Source organism: Peromyscus californicus, unplaced genomic scaffold (assembly GCF_007827085.1).
Source record: "Peromyscus californicus insignis strain IS unplaced genomic scaffold, ASM782708v3 Scaffold_4__1_contigs__length_199733344, whole genome shotgun sequence".
Taxonomy (NCBI): Eukaryota; Metazoa; Chordata; class Mammalia; order Rodentia; family Cricetidae; genus Peromyscus; species Peromyscus californicus.
Window position 1 is genome coordinate 4,138,466 of NW_026294562.1, and position 27,984 is coordinate 4,166,449.

Sequence of the window (27,984 nt, forward strand, 5' to 3'; positions counted from 1 at the left end):
AGGCGCCCAGCATTATGTAATTGGGCGTCGGCTGCCTGAGTTTAAGTTCTGACTGACCCACTTAACAGCTGCTACTCTGCCTCCTTCTGCCTCAGTTTTGTAGTCTGTAAATCCGGAATGTGGGTACCTTGTTCATGGACTGCTTCCGGAGAGTTAATAATCAATGGATAGAGTCTGGCCCAAATCTGCCCGGTAAAAACGCGGCAAATGATACTGCGATTTGATTTCTCACGTCACTTGTGGTACATGTCTTCACTGGGGTTCTAACTTTTCAGCATAGTCCCCGATGCTGTCACAGCTTGTAACACAATTCTCATACCCAAGGAGGGAGGGATGGTTCACAGAGGACGTGAACAGGTCACACGCCCAGCTCTCTTTTAACAAAATTATTATTGTGGGGCAGGCAGGTGGAGGAGGTGGGCACACACGCCCCAGCACACAGGTGGAGGTCAGAGGTCACTTGGTGGCGTTGATTCTTTCCTTCCTTCTGCATGTGGTTTCTGGGGGACAAACCTGGGCAGCCAGGCTTAACCACGCAGCAGGTGTCTTTATTGGCCAAGTCATCTCACCAGCCCCCAGCTGAATTTTTCTAGACCCAGCTATCCTCACCCCAAATCCACCCAACGGATTATGGAAATAGGCTCCCTGCAACTTCTGTGGTAGTGCCAGTCCTGTAATCTGTTGTCCCCGCCACATATGAGTGGGCTTGGTGAAGACACCCAACCCAAGCCTTGATGGTGTGTGTGTGTGTGTGTGTGTGTGTGTGTGTGCACTGATTTCTTTTCCTGAGAATGTGAAGTTGGGTCCATGAGATTCTAGCCTGTCTGTGAGATTCCATGCCTCTTAGGAAAAAAAATATGTGTAACCTAACCACAGTAGGCAGTTACGTTTTACTAGAAGCACCAAACAAAGCCTATGCTAGACAAGGTGGCATGGAGCTTGTATCCCAAGTTCCTTGTATCCCTCAAGAAGCAGGAAGGTGCCAAGTTACAGACTAGCTGGGGCCACTTGAGTGCATTCCATGCCAGCCTGAGTTGCTGGTGAGCTCTTGTCTCACAAAACCAAATAAAATAAAATATAAAATAAATACAAGGTCTATGAAAGGTGCAGACGTAGACTAGCCTGTGTATAGCCACAATGCAATTCCAGACAACCACTCATGTGCTCCTGTAGAGTTTTCCAACCTAAAAAGTTTACATTATATTAAGCTATAAAAGGATAGGACAAAATTATGTAGAATGCACAGGTTTTAAAACAATGCATAAATGTGGGAGAAAAACAAGTCTAGGTAGTAGTGAAAGAATTGTAGCTGATTTTATTTAATTTTTAATATTTTGTGATCTTTCAGAAAGTCTGTATCGGAGAGCAATAAAAAAGTCCCCCTTCCTTTTAAACATGTATCTCCTCTGGCCTCATTTTGCTCCAAGCCCTATTTTGTATCTGATAAATTAATTCATACACATGTGTTAATAGCTTAGCTGATAGCTAGTTCCTTGTTAAGGATTATGTTAAAAAATGGTTTTCCAAGGGGCGATAAACTTCAAGATTGTTCTCAACCCCAGGCTCTTCCAGAACTGGGCAAAACAGTATTCTAAAACCAGACATCAGCAGTAAGGTCTCAAGCCACAGGGGAAACAGCTCCCATGATTCCCTTTGGATCCCCCACCCCCTACCCCGTGTAACTAGATTCTTGGGGTCCCTGCTAGAATGACAAAGGAGCCAATGGAGGGCTGGAGAGGGCCGGTTGTTAGGAGCACTCACTGGGTTTGCAGGGGGACCACTACTCAGCTCCCAGCACTCAGGCAACTAACTGCAACTCCAGTTCCCGGGCATCTGAGGGTGAGTCTGACGACCTGAGTTCCACCTTGGACCTCACGTGGGGGAGGGAGAGAGCCGATTCCCACAAGTGGTCCTCTGATCGCTAGGCATGCACGGTGGCGTGTGAGCACCCCACCAAATAAACAAGTTAGTATAAAAACACAAGAACAGAGACGGCTTCCGTGGGCCTCACTGCTGTGTGTGGGTTCAGAGCTTTTTAAAGGGAACCAGGACTGAGAAGCCCGGGTCTAGAATAACTGTTTGGATGCAGATTTTACATCGGGATTTCCGAAGGCGCCTCGCGGCTGCCATCTGCTCCGGGAGCGGAAAGAATTCGGGGATGAGCGGGGGTCTGACCCCCTGGTGGCCTTCCCCGCAGGGAGAGAGACCGTTTGGCGCCATCGCCCCCTCGCGGCAGCACTTGGTAACTGTCCGCAACCGCGGTTGACCTTGCTTCCACTGTTTTCAGGCACCAAGGCTCCCTGAGCTCCAGGAAACACAACCGCATCCTGCTGGGTCAACAGGGTCCCCTGATCCGTTCGCCCCTGCCTGCCACGTCAGCAACGGACTTGGAACCATAAACCTGGGACAAAGTTTGCAGAGAAGCTCTCGTTGGAGTAAACAGTTGGAGATAATACGCTACAGGGTAGCTTATCACACCGGGAATGCTGAGCGAAGCTGGGCTCACTCCAGAAACCTTGAAGAAAATGCAGGACAGGGGTTGTGGGTGTGGGAAGGAAGGGGAATGCAAGTGTACAGCGAAGCTGACTCTCAGTTCTTACCCTTCTGTGAGGGTAGGAGTTCAAGGTCAGTGGGGTGTCACGCAGGGAGACAGTCGGGAAGTCTAGCCAGGGTGGACTGGGCCTGCTGTAGCTGCTGTGTGGGGAGAGACGGTCTCTCTAAAGGACATCTGATAATCCATCAGCAACATCTGGGAAGCTTGCCCAGCAAGCCGCTGGCAGAGCCGACTGCAGCCGTTATGACCCAGGAGGCCTGCGGGGCTGGGAACACGAGGAGACGCGGAAGCCAGAGCTGCCCCGCGTGCACTAAGTCGATACAGCAACCCTCCGAGATGGATGGCACCATCTCCATTTTACAGCACAAGAGACAACAGTAGGCAGCAGAAGCCTCCCGGCTGGGCAGTGACAGAACCTGGGCTGAGCTGGTAGGGTGGGAGTGAGCGGAGGGGTCACGGGCGCAAATCCCAGCAACGAGGCAAACCCTTCCTCTTCAACTGAGTGCCAAATGCCAAAGCAGGGCCTGAGCCAGGACAGGGCCCCCGGCCTGAGGCCACACTGCTCCCTAGGAGTGGGGTTGGCTGTGGAGAGGAATCAGAGTGCAAAGAGACAGAAGACGGGGTCCGACCACCAGGCAGCAGTCCAGGCTGTGGTCTACAGAGCAGGGCACAGCTTAGCTGGGAGCTCCGGGGCTGGGTTTTCCCCTGTAGCGCCTCTCTCCTCCATCAGCCTTCCCACCTGTCTTCTGTAATTTCTCTTGCATTCTTGCTTCCTGCTTTCCCTCATTAGAGGGACGTTCTCTTCCTTCACACAGCCAAGGCACACGCTCATAGCTCACCCCATGTTCTTCTCAGGGTGTTAAGGAAAAGCAATCCCATAATCACTCCCACTCCCTCCCCTCAAATACTCACACCAGAATCAGGGGCTGGGCCCGTAGCGCAATGGATAAAGTACTTGCCTAGCATGCATGAAGCCCGGAGTTTGAGTCCCCAGCTCAAACTGGGGTGCATATTTGTAATCCAGAATTTGGGAGACAGAGGCAGGAAGATCAAGAGTTAAAGGTCATGCTGAGTGTGGTGGCGCACACCTTTAGTCCCAGCACTAGGGAAGCAGAGGCAGGAGGATCTCTGTGAGTTCAAGGCCAGCCTGGTCTACAAAGCTAATTCCAGGACAGCCAAAGATACACAGAGAAACCCTGTCTGGGGGCGGGGGAAGGAGTTCAAGGTCATCTTTGACTACATGTCTAGTTTGAGGGTAGGCTAGGTTGTATGGAGACCCTGTCACATAAAAATAACATAATCAGACCCATCGGCCAAAATCCACTCCAGTCTTCACAGAATGCTCAATGCCTCACTTGTTCCAAGCCCTCCTCAGCCCAGAAGCTTTCTTCACCCAGAGCAAAGCTCATCCTGGGCTGGGAGGAGCTGCCTGCAATTCCCTGTGGCAACCACACTGGTCTGGTTCTCATGTTTAATGCAAGCAAGTTTTTAGAACAGTAGAGCTTCTGGATGTAGCTGAGGATGCACAAGTGCTGCCCTTTGCAGAGCAAATTGGAGTGCACAGAGCAGCCGGGCTCGCCCCCCGTACAGTAATTGTGTTCTCATCTGTACAGATGTAAGCAAACCATTTCTGTCAGAAGACAAGAAAAATCCATATACAGGGGCCAATGGCCTGAAGAGGCCTGGATCCACTCCACTGTTTGAGTCTCCTGGTGATTTCAAAATGAAGGGACACCAGTGTAAATTTAGGAAGGTGCAGTTCATCACAAATGTTTATTATCAGCAACTTAATGTTTTAACACACAAAAGAGAGTGAAATAACCCTGTCCTAGCTTCAAGGTAATTACAGGATTTTTAAAGTGTCATCATTCATCTTGAACATCAGTAAAGGGACACAGATATAATGCTGTGTGTGTGTGTGCACATGCGTGCGCGTGTGCACACTCACGCACATGTTCATGTGTGGGGGTAGGGATGTGGGTGCATGTGGCATCCAGCTTATTTTTTTTCAGACAGGGTCTATCCCTGACTCTGTGGTTGACCTGCAAATCTCAGGGATCCTCCTGCCTCCACCTCCCCAGTGCCAGGACTGCAGATGTGTGGCATTTTGATGCTCAAGCTTTCATGCCCCCATGGCAAGCACCTTACCTCCTATGCCACCTTTTCAGCCAATTAATGACTTCTTGTAGACCTTTCGGTATCAAACTCCTTTGGAAATGGAGCCAAGCATCTGAAATGGAAGTCTTATGCATGGCCATGTTCAAATTTGTAACGTTGGTAATTATGGATGTATTCCTTCTGCTAACAGACATTCTTGTCTCTGAGCAAGATCTGCCCTGCCCACTTTGCCACCTGCTCTGGGTAGTTCTGAAAGAATGCCAATGTCTTCGAGCCTAAGAATATGCAGGTTGGGAGGTTTTCAGTACAGCAGCCCATCCCAGGCTGTTTGGTCCCGAGCAGTGAGTCAAGCATTGCTGTGGAATTGTCTCTAAAGGGACTCTGTGCTGCTTAAAGAACTAAGGCACGAGATGTGTTAACTGAGCCTGAAACATCTTATATTCCAAGGAAACAAAGAAATACTCAGAACCAGACACAAACATGCAAACAACCTACATGTGTCAAGAGCCCAACTGGACAAAGCTAGAATAATTTGGGGGGGAAAAAATCAGTGAGGTGGTACTGGATTTCCACCACAGTCTAAAACAAATATCCATGAGTCCACCGTGATTTTAAAAACCGAGAGGGGGACAGAAAATGAAGGGAACACATTTCACTAACTCTCTGAAGCGTATAGTGGTTTGCTCCACCATAGAAAAATATGAAAAGCAGGGTTGGGTTGGGGGTTGCAAGGGCAGCTTGCTCTTGATATGAGACGGGAATCTTATGTTTGTGGCATTTGTTTTGCAAACCTACAACCCAACTTTAATTGTGAGGAGGAAGATATCAGAGGAATTCCAGTACTGAAGAACCCTACAAAGTACTTGATGAATACAACTCAGAATTTTCAAGGTGTTGTGGGATATTAGTTGAAGATGTGTTACATTCGTTTATGCTGTGGAACGTTTGTTTAATGATGCCAAGATGTGTTGCATTCATTTATGTTGTATTTGTTTAACTCTGTGAAGCTGTGTTACTTTGCCTGTCTTAAACACCTGATTGGTCTATTAAAGAGCTGAATAGCTAATAGTGAGGCAGGAAAAAGGATAGGCAGGGCTGGCAGGCAGAGAGAATAAATAGGAGAAATCTGGGAAGAAAACATTGAGGAGTCAGAAAAGGAGGAGAGGAGGATTCCAGGGGCCAGCCACCAGCTACACAGCAAGCCAGGGTGTAAGGAGTAAAGAGAGGTATATAGAATAAAGATAAAAGCCCAGAGGCAAAAGGTAGATGGGATAAGTTAAGGAAAGCTGGCTAGAAATAAACCAAGCTTAGGCTGGGCATTCATAAGTAAGAATAAGACTCCATGTGTGTATTTATTTGGGAACTGGGTGTCGGGCCCCCAAAGAGTTTTACAGTAAAAAAAAATCAAGGTCATCAAAACCAAAATTCAGGAGCTGCTTGGGACATAAGGCCCACAGCAATGCTTTCCTGGGGTCTGAGCTGCCACTCTGCAGAGTGTCCTTCTCCGTTCCATGTCCCCATAATGCCAACTCCTCTTTGAATCCTCAGGTTAGGGGTGGTTCTGCTTCCTCTCGGTTGCACTGATTTCTGGGTTTTTTTTTTTGTTAAAAAGATGATTTTTTTTTTAAAAAAAGATGGTTATTTATGTGTATGTGTGTGAGCCTGTATCACATGAATGCAAGAGCCACTGGGGGCCAGAAGAGGGTGTTGGTGACCAAGGCAAGACTGAAGATTTGGTTAATCCAACATGTTTTTAAAAAAAGAACAGTGTAGCAATTGGTACAGACAGGAAGAAAAACAAAGAAAGAAAGGAAAAAGCTCTTGTGTGGTTTCTCTTCTGACTGAGCTGACTGGTACAGTTTGATCCAGAAAGAGACCCTCAGAGGTGAGTTGGGAATTGGTTTGGTTAACCACTCGACCTTACATGTCAGGATGTGTTCTCTGTCTATGGCAGAAACTACACCAGGGCTAAAGAGCACAGAGAGGTGGTTCCATCAGCATCCTCACTGATCAGGACTGTAATGGGTCTTTCTTTGGACCACCAGCCCACAAAGAATGACACAGACTTATTATTAATTATGAAAGCTCTGCCTTAGCTTAGGCTTGTTCCCAACTAGCTCTTATAACTTAAATTAACCTGTTTCTATTAATCTAAGTTCTGCCACGTGGTTTGTTACCTCTCCTCAGCACCATATGCCTGAATTCCTCTATATCTAGCTGGCGAATCCTCCACCTCAGATTTTTCTGGAAGTCCTGCCTATCCTCTCCTGCCTAGCTATCGGCATTCAGCTCTTTATTAAACCAATCAGAAGGTGCCTTAGGCAGGTGAGGAAGGACAGAGACACATCTTCACACAGTGACCAAGTATCCTGAAACACAGCATGAAGTAGCTACTGACGGGGAAGGTCAGTGAGATGGCATGGATTTTCCTATACAAGCAGAATGTAAAGGGACAAGAGGCATATGATTCTTACTGCCCTTGCTTACTCAACTATATATTACTAAATATGTCCGTAATTATATGTGAGAATCTGTCTGTTTTGGGGGTTTGAGACAAGGTCTCCTGTCTGGCCTTAAATCCTGATCCTCTGTTTCCCAAGTGCTGGGATTACAGATGTATGCCAGATTATATTATGAATCTAATATTATAAACTATGAATACCAGGTAATATGTGGTAGTCAATACTGTCTACTTGATAAAATCTAGAACCACGAAAGGGCCAAGCTTCAGGTATAGCTATGAGGGGAATTTTTTAGATTAGGTTAAGGTGGAAAGACCCACCCTAACTGTGGGGTGGCACTGGTCGACGTGCCGGGTCCTGGATTACATAAAAAGGAGAAATCCAGCTGAGCACATTCATTGTATCTCTGGATCCTGGCTGTGGATATTCTATGATCACATGTCTCTTGCTCCTGCCTTCCTCACACTATGGACTGTGAGCCTGAATAATCCCTCCTCCCCTGAGCTGCTGCTTCTCACCATGGATTTGGCCACAGCACCAGAAAAGTTTGAGTCACAATGGAGTAGGATGGCCTCGGCCAAGCGGCAGTTTTCAACTGCTACGGTTCCGCCCACGACAGAGGACCAGAGACACCCTATGGCAGCTCTTAGGTGGTCTCATTTTTATTTTTAGCAGTAAGGGCCAATTTTACACAAAAACACAACCAAGAGACTCAGTCAGGCATTTAATGGAAATTCATTATTTGGAAGGGGTTTTGAATGGCCACATCTGGGAAGAGTCAAACGAAGTTAAAGCCAGATTCTTTCTCTGCCAACAGGTGCTTTCTACTTTTAAAACAATAATTGGGGTCAGATCTCAGTTCCTATGAGAAAAAATGAAGTCTAACAGAGGGAAATTAGCTTATACTCAATGGAATGCAGTATCTGACTTGTGTAGGCAGCAGCCTGGGGCTTATTGTGGGAATGGAGTCATGGACCATCATTAAATCGAATGCATGGAACTGGAGCCTGGATTTAATGTGTCAGTCTATACAGCTGGAAGTGTCACTACAGTTTTTTCAGTAGATTTACCGAATTGCACACTTCTATAGCCAATGTCCAGTGAGCTGAGATCCAAAGTCCACTAATATAACAAAACAATCGACAGATACAGGGAGATAGGGACGTGGGCATTCACAGCCCAGATTGCCGCCATGTCTCTTGTGGACAAGGCGGTAACCGCTGTACTCCAATTGGGGAATGGTTGGTAAGGGAAGCTTCAGGATCCTTGCAAAGCCTCAGGGGCCCTCCTCCAGAGCCTGGCACCAGCAGTGGAAGGTGTTGCCATTGAGAAGAGTGTGGAGGGTAGAGACAACAGAAGAGAGATTCCAGCAGGGGATTTGCCGTTGAGATTTGTGACCTCAGTGGTGAGGGGTGGAATGAGAAGGACTATTTGCTGAAGTCATCGGAAATAACCCAGGAAGCAGCTGCCACCACAGGGACCAGGGTTCCGGATGGAGGGTTCCAGATGGAGGGTTCCAGATGGAGATGCTAGCGAAAGGGGCTCTGGGAAGACAGAAGCTAGTCCTCTGACAGAGGCAGCTGACACTCTGCTATCTTGGGGGCTTAAAGAACACGGAGGGGTTTGACCCTTTGTGAACTTTTGCTGAGGTGATGTTGACAAACTCAAAGGAAGGTCCCTCTTCCTCCGCCCCCGCCAAAACCAAGCAGACAACACATTAGTAACGGGACAACCCCATCTGCAGATTCCTTACTCAGCTATGCAGCAGAGCACAGGAGTGCAGATCTGAACTGAAGGACACACTACCTTGTCCCTCATATCTTAAGAAGCAAATGTTGAACAGACAGGGACCCTCCCCTTGCCAGAGCCGTACAGTACTTAGTAAATATTTGCTGAACAGCATGGTTGACACACCATGTCCCAGTTTCAGACCTCAACAATGGCTTTCAAATATGGGGCTTTCTGTGTCTAGTTAGAGATGTCATTCTACTCCAAAAAAGATCATCTAGGAAGGTCTCTGTAGAGATGGAATGTCTCTTGGGGTAAGTGGTTTGCTAAATAGAGAACCCAAGGCAGCTTATCTGCTCCTGAAAAAAGAAAATTTTAAAGGAAAAAGTTATTGCAGCCAAGTATAGTGATCCATGCCTGTAATCTCAATATTTGGGAGGTTGAGGCAGGAGGATTATTGCAAATCCCTGGCTCTCCTGACCTACATAATGAGTTCCAGGATATCCAGAGCTACACAGCAAGATACTCTCACCCTCTTCCCTCTGGGGGCTGCGGGGAGACAGAAGTCATTGTTAAGGGTTAGGAGCAGCTCCCATAGTGACATAGTGTTTCTGAAGAGTTTGCAGATAGAGATATGACGTAGGTTCGGAGGAACTGGTAAGGACCTGGTAAGCTCAGGAGTCAATAGGAAAACTGAGCATTTCTGTCTATCCAGCATCTTGGTTTAACCAAGAGGTCCGTCCATGGTAGTTGAGCCGTTGATGACACAGATCCAGAAAAAGCCAACAAGCAATGGCCTTGTACCAGAAAGGGTAGCAAGAGCAAGCAGTACAAGCGAGGACAAAGGACTTTTAATAACGCGAAGGTCTTAAAATGGTGTCGAGATTGGAATGTTCAACCCAGAATTATCTGTGTCAAATTAATTACACTCCCCTCATCCTTTCTTCCCATTGAAATAAAAATGATAATGAGCAACACTGCTCTGCAAGATGAGTATCAGCTTTTCCTCTGAAACATTCAGAACTCAATGAATATCAATTATATGACACGTTATGCATGAAAAGATGCCAACCACTAAGGGCTGTGAGAAAGTATTTTTATTTCAGCGTCAAATTTCAAAGAAAAACACTCAGAAATTGCTATGCACATTTGCCTTTATAGCTTTTATTCTTGGGATGTGCTTCTGAACCCAGATTCCAGTGAGTCTCATGTGCTCCCGCCAGCAGCGTGTTCAGGGAAAGATTTAGTTGATCTGTGTCACCGCGGGTCACTCTGGGTAACAAAAGCCTTTGCAGCATCAAACAGCTTTTATCAAGAAGTCCAAGGCCCGTGGACCGTGAGCCCAAAAGCAAGTGGTCTCTTTGCTTCTGTTTCTGTTGGAGCCCAACACTGAGGCAGCTGAAGGTGGTCTGTTCACCAAACACCACCGTAACAGAATGGAAACAGAGGCTACAAGACGCTCAGCTGACGTAAGGAGCCCTCAAAGGTCACAGAGCCGTAAGATACACTGCCTGCCTAACCTGTTGATACAAACAACAGAATGGAGGTCTCAGTACCACAGTGTAAAGTAAATGGGTTTGTTGGCTTCTCAAATGCTCCAGTTGAGGGTTCTCTAGAAAAGTCTAATGGACTGAGCCCCTCCGTGCTGGCCTACTGGAGAATGGAATGAGGGACCCGCGGGTGAACCTCATCGTTCCGGCTTTGAAATGTAGTTCTATCCACACTAGTGGTCTGTGAGCCCTCTCCTCTTTCTGCATTGGAGTAACACAGATTTTGTGATTGCTCTCTCCTCAGTTCCGGCTGGAGGCAGCAGCAGCCTGGAAGGGTCCGTGATGCCTTCCTTCCTCACAGGCTGGGCGCATCACTTGCTCTTCTGAACCACACATCTAGCTCTTCAAGCTTTCAGTTCTGGTAACGGCTCTCAACCTTGAGAGTTTGACAGGAACAGCCTGTTAGACACGGTATGTGCTCTTGGCTTTGGGGCCTCTACCCTGAGCATCAGCCCTGGCATCTCCAGCGAATCTCTGGAGAAGGGGTACGAAGGCTCACATGGACACGGTGGGGGGATTTGGGGGAGGGGAAAGAACAGGATAAAAATACATTGCATCAACATCTACCCCATCTGTGACCTGCTGGGGTGTGTGAAGGGACTGGTCCTGAATGGTCAACATGACTCGGGGCAACAGCAGGATGTCCAAGGAGTTTCTGTGGAGGTTCGGTGTTGATGGTTTGCTGGAGGCCAGAGGCCTTGAACCTGACCAACAAAACATTACACAAAGAACATTGTTGTAGTATTGTGTTCCCCAAAATATTGTGTACCCTAATAGACTTATCTGGGGTCAGAGAACAGAAAAGCCACTAGATACTTAGGATAGGCAGTGGTAGCACACGCCTTTAATCCTAGCATTCCAGAGGCAGAAACCCATCTGTTCAAGGATACAGCCAAGCATAGTGACTCACGCCTTTAATCCCAGAAAGCAAGCCTTTAATCTCAGGGAGTGGTGGTAGAAAGCAGAAAGTTATATAAGGTGTGAGGACCAGAAACTAGAAGCATTTGGCTGGTTAAGCTTTTAGGCTTTGAGCAGTAGTTCAGCTGAGATTCATTCTGGATGAGGATTCAGAAGCTTCCAGTCTGAGGAAACAGGATGAGCTGAGGTAAGGTGAGGTAGCTGTGGCCTGTTCTGTCTCTCTGATCTTCCAGCGTTCACCCCAATACCTGGCTCAGGTTTGATTTTATTAATAAGAACTTCTAAAATTCCTGCTACAGAACATCTGTAGGGAAACTGCATGATACATGGCAGCTCCCAATGCCACCAAGACAAAAGAAGATGGAGGATCAGAGGAGCTAAGAGTTTTGTTTGTTTGCTTGTTTTTTGTTGATTTGTTTTTAATTGAAATTGATAGTCATTTTATGTATTTTTAAATTATTTTATCTTTTAAAAATCTATATTATTATTATTATTATTATTTTAGTTTTCCTTTGGGGGGGGGGCACTACAAGGGTGAGGGGCAGATGTGAAGGGACTGGGAGATGGGTGCAATTAGGGTGTATGATGTGAAATTCATTAAAGAATCAATTAAAATGTTTAAAAATTTAAATAAAAAAGAATGACATGGATACCATATTGTAAACAAACACGCATTAAACCCAGGAACACATCCTCCCCGACCCTCACCTGGCACAAGAACAGAGGCCCTGTGTGGTATTCGGTCAGTGTAGTATTCGGCTTTCTGGGAGTCAGCTGGTGTGACCTGCTTGCCTGTGAGGATTTGCCTCTATAAATTATCATTATGTGGATGATATTTTACTAGCTGACTCAAATGCAGATACTTTAGAAAGAATGTTTGAAGAAGTAAAGAAAATTTTGCCTTGCTGGGGATTACAAATTGCTCCTAAAAAGATACAAAGAGGAGATTCTATTAATTATTTAGGATATAAAATAGAACTACAAAAAATTAGACCCCAAAAGGTACAAATTAGGAGAGATCGACTACAGACTCTTAATGACTTTCAAAGATTATTTGGAGATATTTCTCATTTACGAACTATTGTTGGGGTAAAAAATGATGAACTACATAATTTGTTCAAAACCTTAGAAGGTGACAAGGACTTAAATAGTCCAAGAGAATTATCACCTGAAGCTGAGAAAGAATTGGCCTTGGTAGAAAAGAAAGTACATGAAGGGCACGTGGATCGTATTGATCCAAAGCTGGATTGCATTTTGGTTATTTTACTTTCTAGACATTCTCCTACAGGAATATTAATGCAGAGGGAAGATATTATATTGGAATGGATATTTTTACCAAATAAACCAAATAAAAAATTAAAAACTTATGTAGAAAAAAATCTCTGACTTGATTTGGAAAGAAAAATTGAGACTTTGTCAATTAACAGGAATAGACCCAGCAAAAATTGTCGTACCTTTAACTAAGGAGGACATTAAAAAATTATGGACAGAAAATGAACCTTGACAAAGAGCTTGCAGTAATTTTTTGGGAGAAATTAACAACAAATATCCCAAAAGCGATAGAATTGATCTTATAAAGAGAACTGATTGGATCTTGCCTCGAATTATACGGGAAAAACCCATATCTGGAGTTCGAACATTTTATACAGATGCCAACAAACAAGGAAAGACAGGTTACAAATCAAAAAATTTAAGTAAAGTGGTTCAAAGTCCTTATAATTCAGTTCAAAAATCAAAATTGTATGCTATTCTGTTGGTATTAATGGATTTTTCAGAACCTCTCAACATAGTAACTGACTCTCAGTATGCTGAAAGAGTAGTATTACATATTGAGACTGCAGAATTTATCCCTGATGCTTCAGAATTAACTTCACTATTTATTCAATTACAAGATACAATCAGGAAAAGGAGTCATCCTTTATATATAACTCACATTCGATCCCATACTGGTCTGCCAGGCCCTCTAGCACAAGGCAATGATGAGATTGATAAATTATTGATAGGAAATGTGCTGGAGGCCTCAGAATTTCATAAAAAACATCATGTCAATAGTAAAGGTTTAAAAAAGGATTTTTCCATAACCTGGCAACAAGCCAAAGAAATAGTAAAGAAATGTCCTACTTGTTCCTTCTACAATCAAACGCCATTACCAGCTGGATGTAACCCAAAAGGTACTCAAAGGAATGAAATCTGGCAGATGGACGTGTTTCACTTTGCAGAATTTGGAAAACTGAAATATGTACATCACACTATCGATACTTATTCAGGATTTCAGTGGGCAACTGCTTTGAGTTCTGAAAAAGCTGATTCTGTAATCACTCATTTGCTAGAAGTTATGGCCATCATGGGTATACCTGCACAAATCAAAACTGATAATGCTCCATCATATGTCTCTGTTAAAATGAAACAGTTTTTTGCTTATTACGATATAAAGCATATTACAGGCATACCACATAATCCTACAGGTCAAGCAGTTATAGAAAGATCAAACAGAACTCTAAAGGATATGCTAAATAAACAAAAAGGGGTAACAAAAACCCCCAGAAACAGACTGCATAATGCTCTATTAACTTTGAATTTTCTTAATGCCAATGAGAAAGGAACAACAGCTGCAGAGAGACATTGGATAATAGAAAAAACTACAGAATTAAATCAGCCTATATACTTTAAGGATGTGCTGACCTCAGAATGGAAACCAGGGTATGTGTTACGTTGGGGACGAGGTTTTGCTTTTGTTTCTACAGGAGAAGATAAACTGTGGGTACCATCAAAATTGATAAAGGTTCGATTTGAACAAGAGAAACCTCTTAATTAGAGGAGGTGATAGTTCTTCAACAAGCATGAACATCCAATTTAAACTAACTTATACCAGTAACACATGTCTTTTCATTTAATCAGATAATAACTTGCCAAAAAGGAACATCCCCAAAATTAGTCTTGGGGAAAGGTTTTTGTTTTTGTCTTTTAGGAGAATGAAGGTTAAGGAATCTGAAGAACACTGGACAAATGAGACAACTGAAGAAAAGGGACAAATCATCTATCCCAGGAAACAGAGTGAAACGGCGTATGGGTATATATTATCTAAAAATTTTTATGTCTTCCTAAAGGTTTGTTTCTGCTTTTCTCTAAAAATTTAACACTATTGGTCTTCTAATAGTCCCAGTTCAATTAAAATTTAAAGCTGACTTTGGAGTTGGAGAATGGCTCTCTCCTTCTTTAAACTCAAGCATGTTGTTAAAAGGAAAATGCAAACCCCCTGTATCATGCCAGAATAAAAGAGCCATCTTCTGCTATGGGACAGGAGAAAAGCCAAATTAAGTAAGGGACTATTCTATTACTAATCTCAACTCTTTGATTCTATTCTGATTCTTTAAAACTTTTCTTAAAGTATAAATTTTATATCAAAATTTACAAGATTAATATATATAAATATATAGTTATATATACATTTTAAATTTTAAGATATGAATGGTCATATAGAGTACTAATTAATTCTAGAAAAAAGGTTTCAATTAGCTGCATATATATGTCTTTGTGTTCGAGTCTCTTATCAGTTTTCTGCAGGAAATCACGGCCAGGCCTAACATCAACTGAAGTCTCCAGGAAGAAGTTGGGGCCCCACAAGAACAACAATTCCACGTGGACAATAATAACATCACTAAGCTGACAAACATCATCTACAGATCAGCTTTAAACTACAAGGTGCTCAGAGCAATTTTGAGATGACTAGCTGAGATGATCCAGTCTCAAAGACTACTTGAATAAGGACTTGAGATGAACCTTGAACTTTGGCATTATACACAGACTGGATAATGAAGGATATGGTTACCTTTCCTAGAATTTGACAATTAACCTAAAATTTTTCTTTCAGGATAAAGATAACTTCACCCATACCCAGCAGGAAGCAATTTTAAGAATACGACGCCCACATTCCCAAAGAGATGGTGTGGGGCGGGTGGTTTTTTTGGTCTTTTTAATGGGTTTTGGGTCTGGGATAAATTTCATTGTTTAGGGGGTTGGTTACAAGTTGTTGTCAAGGGTTAGGAAAAAGGCTAAGCAAAGGAGATTAGATTTAAGGTTCTTGTTTAAAAAAGAGAGAAAGAAAGAAAGAAAGAAGAAGAAAAAGACAATTACTAGTTTTAAATACTTTACATTGGATTGGATTGTTTTATATTGTATACAAATTATATATATACTGAAATTGATATTGTTAGAAAATGCTATATGTATATTTCTAATTGTACTTATACCGTTCATTTAACAATGCAATTTTCTGATCCTTGAATGTTATTATTACCAACTATTAGGATATAAAGAAATGAAAGTTAGTAGTTAGACATTACAATAGAACTTGTAGTCATATTAGATATGTTTTAAAAATTGAGCAGACATATTTTAGACAGGTCATCTTCAAACCCTTCAGAGATCTACAGAATATGGCATTTAAAATGTTTTAATAACTTAGAAAATTTTTCTTTTTTGTTATGATTATGAGACATGTCGGCTCCTGGCAGTACCAATCTACTTCAGAGACAATATGGGCATTAAAGAAACTGTGTATGGAGTTAACTTTCATTGTGGCAAAAGTTAGCCACTGGACAACAAAGTATCCTCGAATCAACTGCTGACAAAATGGACAGACAGGACATGAAACAAAGGACTACTGATTCTTGCCAAAACAAGTGTGGTTATGGCTTTATCAAAAGGCATCTTCTGAGGCCAGGACAATATGGCACCATCCCTGAAGTGGCCTTCGCAATTCAGAAAAGGTACAGTGCCCTTTTCTTCGAAGGCAGCTGAATAGGCAGTGGGCTGATGGCTTCTGATGTGCAATGGAACAGCAGCTGAAACAGTTATTCTTGAAGAGTAACTAAGCTCACGCCTCTCAATAGTAAACTGGCATTTGACAGAGGGATGTGGAGAAGAATGGGATGCTGAGATGAAGCCATATATACACAGCCAAGAAGAATGGACAGCTGAATTAAAAAAACAACAACAATTTCCAGAATTTAAAATCCTGAATCATGACATGACACTAGTGGAATTCAGGTGTTTCTGGTACATGGACTGCTCTCACCCAATGTGAGGTTGAACTGTTGACCTTGTGTACATCCTACTTCACAAATGAGTCTGTCAGATATGCTAAGCCTATAGGCTGAAGATGATGCCCCAGCATTGCGGAAAAACCTCAGGTGACTGTCCAGGCAGCTGGCTGTTTCTGTCAACTCACAAATTTTTTGGAAGTTGCTTGCATGCACTTTCTGTTTTTATTTTTGTTAGCTAATATTATTTCCTTCTTGGGTCTCTGAGGGAGTTGAAGATTAGTTAGTTATAGCTGAAGGTTAGTTAGTTATAGTTGAAGATTAATTAGGATAGAAAGTGAATTAGATACATTTTGGACTTAACAAAATAGGATAGATAATGAAATTATTTTCTCTAAATTTGTCAAATACAAATGGACTAGACATTGTTTAGACATTTATTACTTGTATATATTGTATATAGTCATTGTACTTTTGTATATAGTTTTTCTTTTGTTAGTTATAACCTTTTTCTTTTTTTTCCTTTTTATTAAAATAGAAAAGGGGAAATGTGGTGGTATTTTACTTGTACTGAAATGTGATTTTAATTGTATGTTAATAAATAAAGTTGTCTGGGGGTCAGAGCTATTAGAGCCATAGCAAGTGCGTGGCGGCGGTGGCGCACGCCTTTAAGGACCTGGAGGGCAGTACATTCAGGCAGTGACGAGGCAGTCACATGTTTGGGTTTACAACCAATGAGAAGGCAGAACAGCTAGACTATATAAAGACACACACAGGAAGTAGGTCCCTTTTTCGGAGAGCTCTCTTGGCTGAAGAGGATCCCTGAATCAGGAAGGGTGAGGCTCATAGCTCTGACCTCTTGGCTTTCTTCTCTGAATCGGCTGTTTCTTATTTGATAAGACGGTTGGTTACATCTACATCCTTGGCTTTTCAAAACAATATTTCACTTGGACTTTTGAACCCCCTGCCTCAGCTTCCCAAGTACTGGGATTATAGGCATTCACTGTCGTTCTAGCCTGGATGCCCTACCTCTTTAAGTCCAGATACATCTTTGGTTTTAATATTTCAATTGGCCATTTGCTTTCTCTATGACAGATCCCCAAAGGTCACGTAGAACAGGAAACTTGGACTCACCAGCAGAGAATATAAAGGTTCCAAATCACAGCTTCTTTATGCCGACCTCAGAACAGAATAAAACAGTTTGGCATGAAGAACATGGTGGAGTGGAGAGAAATTTCTTACTGAGCTGGCTTTAACTATAGTTATGAGATCTGAGTCTCCAAATAACACAGTCCCACTAAGACTGAAATGCATGATGTAGCTGGAGACAGGCTCCGTGGTGAAGTGCTCGACTAGCATGAGAAGCCTGTGCAACACAGACTGTCTGTGTGCGTGAAACCCATGATATCTAGTCAGGAGCCAGGAATGGAGGGTTGCTGTGGGATGTTCTGTATGGCAAATGTGTTGCTGATTAGTCAATAAATAAAACACTGATTGGCCATTGGCTAGGCAGGAAGTGTAGGCGGGACAAGGAGGAGAATAAAGCTGGGAAGTGGAAGGCTGAGTCAGAGAGACACTGCCAGCCGCCACGATGAGAAACAGCATGTGAAGATGCTGGTAAGCCACGAGCCACATGGCAAGGTATAGATTAATGGAAATGGATTAATTTAAGCTGTAAGAACAGTTAGCAAGAAGCCTGCCATGGCCATACAGTTTGTAACCAATATAAGTCTCTGTGTTTACTTGGTTGGGTCTGAGAGGCTGTGGAACTGGCAGGTGAGAGAGATTTGTCCTGACTGTGGGCCAGGCAGGAAAACTTTAGCTACAGAGGGTCAGCATTTGGGAGGTAGAGCTAGGAGGATCTGAGTTGGAGGCCAATCTGGGATGCATGAGATCCTATCTCACCTACTGCCACCAAACAGAGTCCAATCCAGACTTGAGCTTCAGATACTATATTTGTCTTTCTGGGTCTGAGCTACCTCACAACTTTTTCTAGTTCCATCCATTTACCTGTTAATTTCACTTTTTTTTTAATGGCTAATACTCCATTGTATAAATGTAGTGTTTTCATTATTCATTCATCTGTTGATGGACATCTGGGTTGTTTCCAGTTTCTGGGTATTATGACTATAACAGCAATGAATATAATTGAGTAAGTGTCTCTGCGGTAGGACGAAGTGTCCTTTGGGTAGATGCCCAAGGGTGGTTTAGCTGGATCTTAAGGAAGATTGGTTCCCTGTTTCTGAGGAACCGCCGCACTGGTTTCCATAGTGGCTGTCTGTACAGTTCAAACTGCCGTCTTCCTTTGAAATCCACTGGGGAGTAAGGAACAGTTGTCTCTTAGGCATGCTTGGTCCTTCCAATCAAATGTCCCCTTTCCTTCTAAAGTGATCTGGCTAACAGTGACTGAAAGACCAAGAGGAACAGATTTTCCCTCTGGTTTTCCACCCCCCATTTCCAATTAAGGTATTTGGGCAAATACTCAAGTAAATGGGTAAGACTAGAGTCTGTTTTAAATGTCAGTTAAAATGAAGTTTTCAGAACGTTGGAAAACATGCTCAGAAACAGTATTTAGATGACTGTTTCCCTAAGACTCTCACAAACAGCTTTTACTTTAGAACATGCCTGTCAAGGAGGGAACTAAGACATACGTGGAACTCACTGAGGGAATCCATCAGATGCTAAGCTCTCCCATGAACAAGTACCACAGTGACTTGATGGCTGTAGCATCCCACATTCCTTTGTACGCTGGGTGAAGGAAATGACTGCTTCACAGTGTCTTCTGGAAGGACACTGTGGCAACCCTTGGGAACCCACTGCCACTGTGGTTACCTGCACAAGACTGGCCTGCCAACACTCCATCACGAATGGAGGAGGCGTCCATCCTCTAAGGAGCTATGTGAATGGGTGGTGGGGTCATTTTCTTTGGTGGTGTAGCCACTGTTAAGCTGCCCTGCTCAGTAAAAAGCCACACCCTGTGCTCACACCAGTCATGTCCAAGCCCAGAGGATCAAAGCAAAACAGGAGAGTTGTGTCGGGAAGAAAGTGTTCAGCCAGTGGGAGGGGATGGGAGAAGGAAATGGGGAGTGGAAATGACTGAATGTATCACATTCATGTGTGAAGCTGTCAAAGAATAAAAACCAATAAATGTAAAAAGAATCACGGTTCCAGACTTATCAGTGGATAAGATAGTTTCAGTTAGGATTCTACAAAAATATAAGACAACATTTTGTTTAAGTTACATTGATTTATTTTCTTGATTTCCCTCTTAATCCTGCATGCACTGTTAGCGCAAAAGCTGAAGTGGATCTCCACCTCCCTGGATGGGACGGTAGGCACACAGTCATCTGAGAGTTTCTCCATCAGCGGCCACCATCAGTGACCTACACGATGTTCACAGAAAATGTACCAAATATCCTGTTTAATGTAAACAAGGCAGGAGGCCAACAGAGTATATTAAGTGACAATATTTTACAGGGCCCAGAAGTAGAATCATCTGTCTTAACATAGCAAGTATCACCATGACATGCATATTTTACTTTATTGTACAAACCCAAAATGTACAATTACCATATAGTTTGTGGGTTTAGTATTCCGCTGTAACTTCTTCTGTTACATGGTAAACTTAATAACCAAATGGTAACTGTAGAATAATGTAATAATTTATGGAGATGTTACCATGAAAGTATGAAGTCATTCTATAATTTGTGCCCTGTAAAATTAAATGTAACTATCTTTACACTAGCAACAGTGTAAGCAAGCTAAGGATTTTGGTCCACATATATATATATGTATGTATATATACATATGTATATGTATATATACATACATATATATATATATATATATACATACACATATTTACATACACTCATGTACAAACACAATAATATACAGGAAAGCCAAAAAGCTATGAATCCACTCATAGCTTCATATTGCACAGACACATTATGAGAACATTAAGTTATAATGTGGGCATTACAATAAAAATTGGCAATGGCAGATCTGATTTTGTCAAGGGAAGAATGGCTCATTACTGAAACTAAACCCAAAGACTACTGTTAGGAAGTTAAAAAAAAAAGTGCACACTTATTCCTATTTACACAAACATGAAGCAGGCCAGAGTTCAGTTTGGAACTCACCATGGCAACGACTTGCTAAGGTGGTACTTTCCACCCACACAGCTTGTGGAAATACCGGAAATAGCCGGGTCTCTGAGGGCACATGGTTTCCTTAACAAATCACCTTAGTTCCATGACTTGTGCTGACTCTAGGTCTGAATTAAGAATGAAAAAGAAATTGAACTTAGAAGAGAAACTGGCTAACCCTAGCTGGTTACAGATCAAGGTCATTACGACAACTTAGGAAAACTATCTCATAAGTAGCAAACACACAAATAACAGTTAAAGCTTTACTGAGCTCATCTGTGTGGATTAGCGATAAGGTCCTGCTGGGAAGTCAAGAACGATGAGTATTTGGTCTGGGAGGTAACCTCACTGCTACCACACCTACTGAGCACTAGAAGGCATTAAGAGATATCTGACACCTCTCAAGGCCTTATTTTAACACACCTTCATCAGAGTAGACTATAGCAACATCTAAGAATGGAGGTGCTGTGGTAACTCTTGCACAAACTGGTCAATAATACAACAAAACAAACCATTTCTCATCACTCGAAGCCACAGAGGGAAAATCATGCAGAGAACCACTGTCTCCTCTTGTTACTGTTTTATATAAGGGATTTTTTGAATGAGCAAAGGAAGATTTGCATCATGCTAGAAACGGACAGTTGTTTTGACAATGATGACCATTCTAGAACTGTGGCTATTCATCTCTTTTGGTAGTTTGTTTCTAAGGAGCAAAACTGAACTATAAAATGAATCAGAAATGCTAGTGAAACAGACTGAGCAAAGTGTCAAAGTGCTCCGAGCACATGCCACGCGCCGTGGCTGCGCACACGCATCTGGTGACGTCACAGAGGGTGGAAGCAGACGCACTAGAGCTGAGCTCCCAACAGTGAAGAAGAAAGTGCCTGCTGCTGAACACTTGAGCGCCACATCCAAGTGACTGCACCAGTCACCTGAAGACTACAAGGACAAGGAGACGGGGTGACCTGCAGCCGCGCCCTGCAACTTGGCCAACCTAGACATTCAGGCATCCATACCACTCACACACACTCAGCTTCCTCAAACCCTTTAAGGTGGAAACGGAACATGAGAAGACTTTTTTAAAAATCTCTTAAGACCAAAGACCAAACGAAATGAAAAGCAAATGTAAACATGAAGAGGCCCTTGGCATTCTGATCGCATGTAAGAGTTGGGTCAGTTCCTACCTGCAACTACCACTTCAGTAAGGAAATCAATTAGAAAGCAATTTCATAAAGCAATTCTCAGAGAGGGAACGGGGGAGGTCCCAACCCAGTATGTGTTAATTAGCTTAAAAAAATACTATTTCAGCAAACACCACCAATGATGGGCCTAAGTCCAATGCTGCTGCCAAAGTGACAGTTAAAATAAACCGGGAGCCACATGGAAATCAACACGAACATGGCTATGTGCACACAAGAGTAAAAGAACATTTCTTTAAAAATATATATATTAATTAATACTTTCTTTATCATATTAAATTGTTATTCTTACAAAAGCTGAAGAAGTTGATGTTGCTCTGCATGTTTCTATCTCCTAGAGATCCCTTTGATGTTTCCTCAACTACATTTTTTTCTCATTTACAGTTTTCTTAAATATTTTGTATGATAAGAATCTTAACCTTAAAAAGTTATAAAATTAGTGATTTTTTTTTTTTTTGCTGCTTATTAATACAAAAGAGTATAAGCATCTGAGTCCCAGAGAATGACAAAATGCTCTGCTGCCTGGAAAGATTTTAAAATAACAGAAATACCAGCAAAGTCCTAACATCACAAGTTTTGCAGCTTTCAGTCACTGGAAACGCTATCTCCAGAAGTTCTGGTTCATCCCGGGTTTCAACAACGTGCAATTTATACAGAGAATCATGACAGAGCCAGGGGAGCGACGTCAGGCGCGTCCACCGACAGCAGTCACGCAGTGGATTCCTACGTCATTTACCAAGGTTTCCTGTCCTCTCGTGACTGGGTGGAGCTGAGTCTTTCCGGATGAAACGCACACAGTAACTTGGGTTCCCAGAGACCTGGGCAACTGTGGCAGAAGCATAGTGACGTCACTCACGGCGTGGTGGAAGCGTGGTATTTCACAAAGGCAATGGCCGCCAGCTCCTTACAGAACTCCTCTAAGACAATCACACCCTCTAGCAACGTGATGTGGTCGATACTAGAAAAGGCAGGTGGAAAATCAGGAGAACAGCACAACACTGAGTTGGGTGAGATTTCTGGATAATGTATGTAAAACACTGACTCACATTGGGCCGTCAGGCTCCAAGCCAAGCAGCCGCTTCCTGACCAGGAGAAGCTTGGGGGTGAAGTCTTGAATACGCTGAATTCGAACCATCAGGTCACCAACAACCTGCATCAGAAGCAAGAATTCAGCTCCTGAGTGACTCCATGAGGATTCTTAGATGGAGACTCCTTCCTTCCCATCACCAAAGAACCCCAAGCGTCCTATTATCTTTGACAAACCAACTCCTATCTAATCTTCAAAACACAATGTCAGGGCTGGGAGGCGGCTCAGTGGGTGAGGTGCTTGCTGTTCAGGCACGAGCACCTGAGTCCGGATCCCCAGGCCTCACATACAAGCTGGGAGCAGTGTGTGCGCCTGTAACTCCAGCACTGGTGGTGGACACAGGACAACCCCAGCGGCTCAGTGGGCAGCCCGCCCAGCTGCAAGGGTGAGCTGTGGGTTCAGCGGAAGACCTGGCCTCAATAACTGAAGTGGAGAGTGACAGGGAAGACACCAGACATCAGACTCTGGCCTACACAGAAGCACACGTGGCCAAGCACATCTGCACACGCACACATGCAGCATGGGCCAATGCATACATGCACACTCACACATGTGCACACTCACAGCTGTGCACACCATATAAATAAAACAAAATTTTAGATTAATTACTTTATGTGTATGTGTGTTTTGTCTGCATGCATGTATACCATGTGCATGCAGAATTCAGAAGGTGTTGGATCCCCTGGAACTGGAGTTAGGGATGGTTGTGAGCCACTGTGTGGGTGCTGGGAACTAAATCTGGGTCCTTTGCAAGAGCAGGTGCTCTTAAGCCCTGAACCATCTCTCTGGTCCATATATCAATAATTTAAATGAATTCTCTTAACTCTGTAATGGTTCAGAATGCGGAGCAATTATCTGCAAGCAGTAGACATGTTCTGCTTTACATGAACTACACACAATGAGATGAGGAGGTGGACCAGGTGGCTGACTGAGCCCAGAGAACATAACATTTATGAACTCACCCTGACGATCACAGAGAAGAGGGATCTGCAGCCAGAGGCCAGGTTCACATAGGGATCCAGGAGGTACTCATGTGTGTGCGGATGCGGGAAGAGGGATAGCCTGGACAACACTGAGGTCACCTGCAGATTCACATCGTAAGGCTGCGAAGAAGCGAGAAGAGAAACACTCATGTCCTGTGCTTCCCTGACATGTCCATGTGGCCCCCCCCCCAACTCTCCCCCCACCACCGTCCCCTGCAAGGGAGACACTGGCAGCTAAATTAGGCCTTACCATGGAAGTCAAGGCACTCACTGCAGTGCGGAGACTTACAAACAGAAAACAAGGATACTAAGAAAGACAGCTGCGATACACAAGACAGCTGATGTCATGAATGAGTGCAGCAGGCCATCAAACCTGCCAGCGTGACAGACCTAGTATTAACTAGGAACCACAGGGGACACACTGACCCGAAGTCCTAGCAAGGTGTCTGAACTTTTAAACAGTGTAACTTTAGGCCTGCTCTCCATGACTCAACATGTGTGTAGCTTCTCAGATATCTCCTGCACGTAGCATCACAACATTCCTTGAACTTCACTGTTCACTGCTGTTTACAGGCCATAGAAATCCAGCAGTAGAGAGAACGGCGGCGTTGTTAGGACTCCCGATGACGCCCTCTCACCCCTGCTCTCTTTTTCCAAGCAAACACAGGAAACGGGTGGACTTAAAACTAAGTACCTAGAAGGGACAGACGCGGCAGGCTGGGGCAGCACAGGTGGTCAGGACTGAGACGCTGCTACGCAACATTACCATTCACTGAGTACAGTGAGACCAACACCGGATCTCTGGTGCGCAGGAGAAGGGCTAGGCACATGGAGGAAGACAGCAGACAAGCTGATAAACTAAGTTTCCCCCATATTCTATTACAAGGTATCCAAAACACAACTCCTGGCTTTAAGTTCAACTGTAGGCTTTCTTACTATGAAATCATAAACACAGGGAATTTTTTTTTGTGAGAAAAAAACTACCTTTGAATCACCCTTTTTCAAAATCTTGCCTTAAACAAGACAAAGGAAATCTGAAGTCCCAATAAAGGAGAGTTTAAAAGTACATTTTCCTACTTGTGAATATTCACAACAGAATACACACACACATACACACACACAGAGCTTTCTTCAAGAGCCAGCCCATTGGCTGAATTCCATAGGAATTCACAACCTATGGAAGTCATCAAACACAAAGACTAAGATCATCATCCAGGATGACCCCACGGGGTCCACCACATCAGTATGACAATTAGTACCTTCCGGAGCATTACCTGATCAAGAATTCTTCCCATTCTGTCAAATAAAACTTTCAAAAAATGTCCTTCAAAAAATGTTGCTTCTAAGTCACACTTCTCCAGAGGTTTGGGGGCACCAGGCCACTCCCATCGTAAACAGACAGCACAGTAGTCTCGGAACTGGGAAAAGCATTTTGGATCATTAAAGAGCAGTCAGGAAACAAGTTGGGATGAAACAGAAATAATTTCCTCAGATACCGTATAAAGAACCACGTGACTGTCAGCTACGCCTGAGGCGGGTGTGTGTGTTTGTGTGTGTGTGTGTGTGTGTGTGTGTGTGTGTGTGTGTGTGTGTGTGTGAGACGGCTCAGCCAATGAGGAGGTGCAGGGGACATGACTATGGAGCACACCGAGGTTGGTGGGGAAACAGTGTGTCAGACTTTGAGAAATCACTCCTTCAGGATCTGCTATGCGCCTTCCTTTAAAGGACTGAATCTTCAGTCATCATGGCAGCCTTGGAGAACATTTACAAAGCAAGGTTCAGAACCTAAGGTGTTACACATAATGTCACACGTAATGGATGGACGATGCCTGTTGCCAAGCACGCTAACTGTTCTTAGACACTGGGCCTGTCACCATGAAAGCACGGAACAGTGCTCTCCGAAGGGTGGTCCATGGGTCATTGCTGACCCTCAAAGTCTTGTGATCACAGTCAGTGACGAGAACGGAAAAGGGAGTTAGCACACACAGCTCCCATGACTTGACGAGGCAGTTTCATATTGGCCAAATCTAACAATGAAATAATTGGGAGGGTTTTTTTCCTATTTTTGTTTTTCTAGTAATTCATTCTTTATTGTGTTTAAATAAATCTGGTCCTTGAGAGCTACGGTGGCCACATCTATACGGTGGCGCTCGGGAGATGGGAGCAAGAGTTCAAGGCCAGCCTGGCTAACCGGAGACCCCAGACCAAAGATAGATAGACAGACAGACAGGTAGATGGCGCCAGCAGGCTGAAGTCTCATCTCCCAGGTGAGCTGACTCCTTTCTTTTGAGTAAGGGTTGCTGGCAACTGGGCAAGGTAATGGGGGAAAGGGAGGGACAATGTGTGTGCATTTGACACGCCCATCGGTCAGCTCTGTCACTCACCTGTCTGTGTGCGTCTCTGAGGTAGGTGTCATACCCAGTGCCCTCCACATGGTACGAAGATTTTGCTTCATCTGGCACTAAACAGAGGAAACTTAAAGGGAAAAGAAAATGATAAGCATAGACAGTCTCCACAGCAGCATCTTATATACTAAGCTTCAAATTCTGCCGCAAGCTAAACCAGCTAGAAATGCAAATGGAAACTTTAAAAATTAAACACACATTGTTTTGATAAATGGTAGCTCTGTTCTCAGATTATTAAGTAAAGATTTTATTAAAAATAACTAATTCTGTATGTAACACAAACCGAGAAGACTTAGTACTGTGTCACAATAATGGGTTGCTTTATTTATTAACCTCAAAAACTGGCTTTAAGAAACTGAACTTGAGATATTTTTATGGACTAAACTTCACATGGGAGCCATACACTTGCCAGGACCGGGCATATTGTTGACAGCATTAAAAGCAAAGACACTAGAGAAAACTGTCATGAAAAGACACTTTAAAAAGTGTGAAAACACAAATCGTAAAAAGTAGTTGGACACTTGGCACACCTGCGTGGTGAGCACAGCTGTCCAACTGGCTCTCGTCACTGTTGCTGCAGGGGCGTCACGTGGCGCTAAGTGGGCTCAGGTCGCCGGCACACTTAACCGTCACTCCTTTCTCAGTGACCTTTCCTCTGTTGCTGTGCTAAGGGTGGACCTCAGAAGGGGGCACAGACTGTCCGGGGCTCCCCTGGACTGAGGAAACAGCTTCTCTATTAAGCCAGGCTTTACTTCTGGCATCAACTGTGACCCCAGCTGTCACTTGCTACACAATCGAGACAAAAAGGCTAACAGCACCTGTAAAGACTGAACTCACAGTGCGCTCCTGTGACGGCCCAAGGGCAGAGCTACCGGATTCAGATCAAGCCAATGGCACAGTGACCCACCTGTTGACGACTTTATGGACTTCCGTCTTGCAGTCATTTTTGGGGTGGTCTGGGCTGGCATGGGGTGAACTGATCCACTCTTGGTTTGGTAGAATATTATCTGGTGAAATGTCAGTAAATAATGGATCTTCCTCCAGATCTCTAAGTTTAATTTAATGATGTATAAAAAACAACATTTATTATGACATTTTCTAAACCAAAAGATTCTTTGCTAGTTTCTGAGAAATACTACATAATTTTTCTAATACAAAGAAATAAGGACTAATGTATTTAATATGCAAATTCCCATTTTACACTAACAATCTCCAGGGCTCACTGCTACTTTTGTTAATGGGCTCAAGGGGGAGTCAGCATCTCCTGACATTTACAGGGATGTGGCTAAACTGCTGGGGGCCTTCTTAAGGCACTGGGAGGGAACCCACACAGTGGGGAGACGCCGCCGCCTCAGACACTTACACAGCTCCTGCCATCAGCCCGTTCTCCACCGCGTCCTTGTCTTCTGGGCACATGGGTTTGTATTCCGTATAGTTCCTTTCTTCAAGGTTCCTCAGGACCAAGTTGTAAAGAATGTGCTCGTTGGGTTTTTGTAGGAGATGCTCAAACATCCTCAGGGTCATTATGCTTATCTGAAACCAAGATTGATAAAAGCGGAAGGGAAAGTTTCAAGTCCGCTGCCCTTCTTGCCATTTCACAAGTCAGACCCCAGGTGTTGAAGCCACACAGACTCATCAGAAGGATCACAAGCGGAGGCCAGAGAGGACTTGACACCAGAGGTGATTACCCGATTCCATCCTGAAACACACATCCTGGAGAACACCGACTCCTGCGAGCTGCCCTCTGACTTCTACATGTGCACCACGACACATGCATGCCACCAACCCTC

General features: G+C 43.8%; 1 protein-coding gene across 1 annotated transcript in view; it reads right to left on the reverse strand.

Annotated features, from left to right (window-relative positions):
• Positions 1-21,521: 21,521 nt before the first annotated feature.
• Fhip2a (FHF complex subunit HOOK interacting protein 2A) overlaps positions 21,522-27,984 on the reverse strand; it is a 28,822-nt gene continuing 22,359 nt past the window's right edge. The window contains exons 11-17 of the mRNA XM_052762199.1: positions 27,558-27,727; positions 27,102-27,242; positions 26,174-26,264; positions 25,064-25,207; positions 23,769-23,909; positions 22,766-22,869; positions 21,522-22,677 (exon numbers count right to left, since the gene is read on the reverse strand). Coding sequence (XP_052618159.1) covers positions 22,572-22,677; positions 22,766-22,869; positions 23,769-23,909; positions 25,064-25,207; positions 26,174-26,264; positions 27,102-27,242; positions 27,558-27,727 — 897 coding nt within the window. The 3' untranslated portion in view covers positions 21,522-22,571. The remainder of the gene's footprint in view (positions 22,678-22,765; positions 22,870-23,768; positions 23,910-25,063; positions 25,208-26,173; positions 26,265-27,101; positions 27,243-27,557; positions 27,728-27,984) is intronic.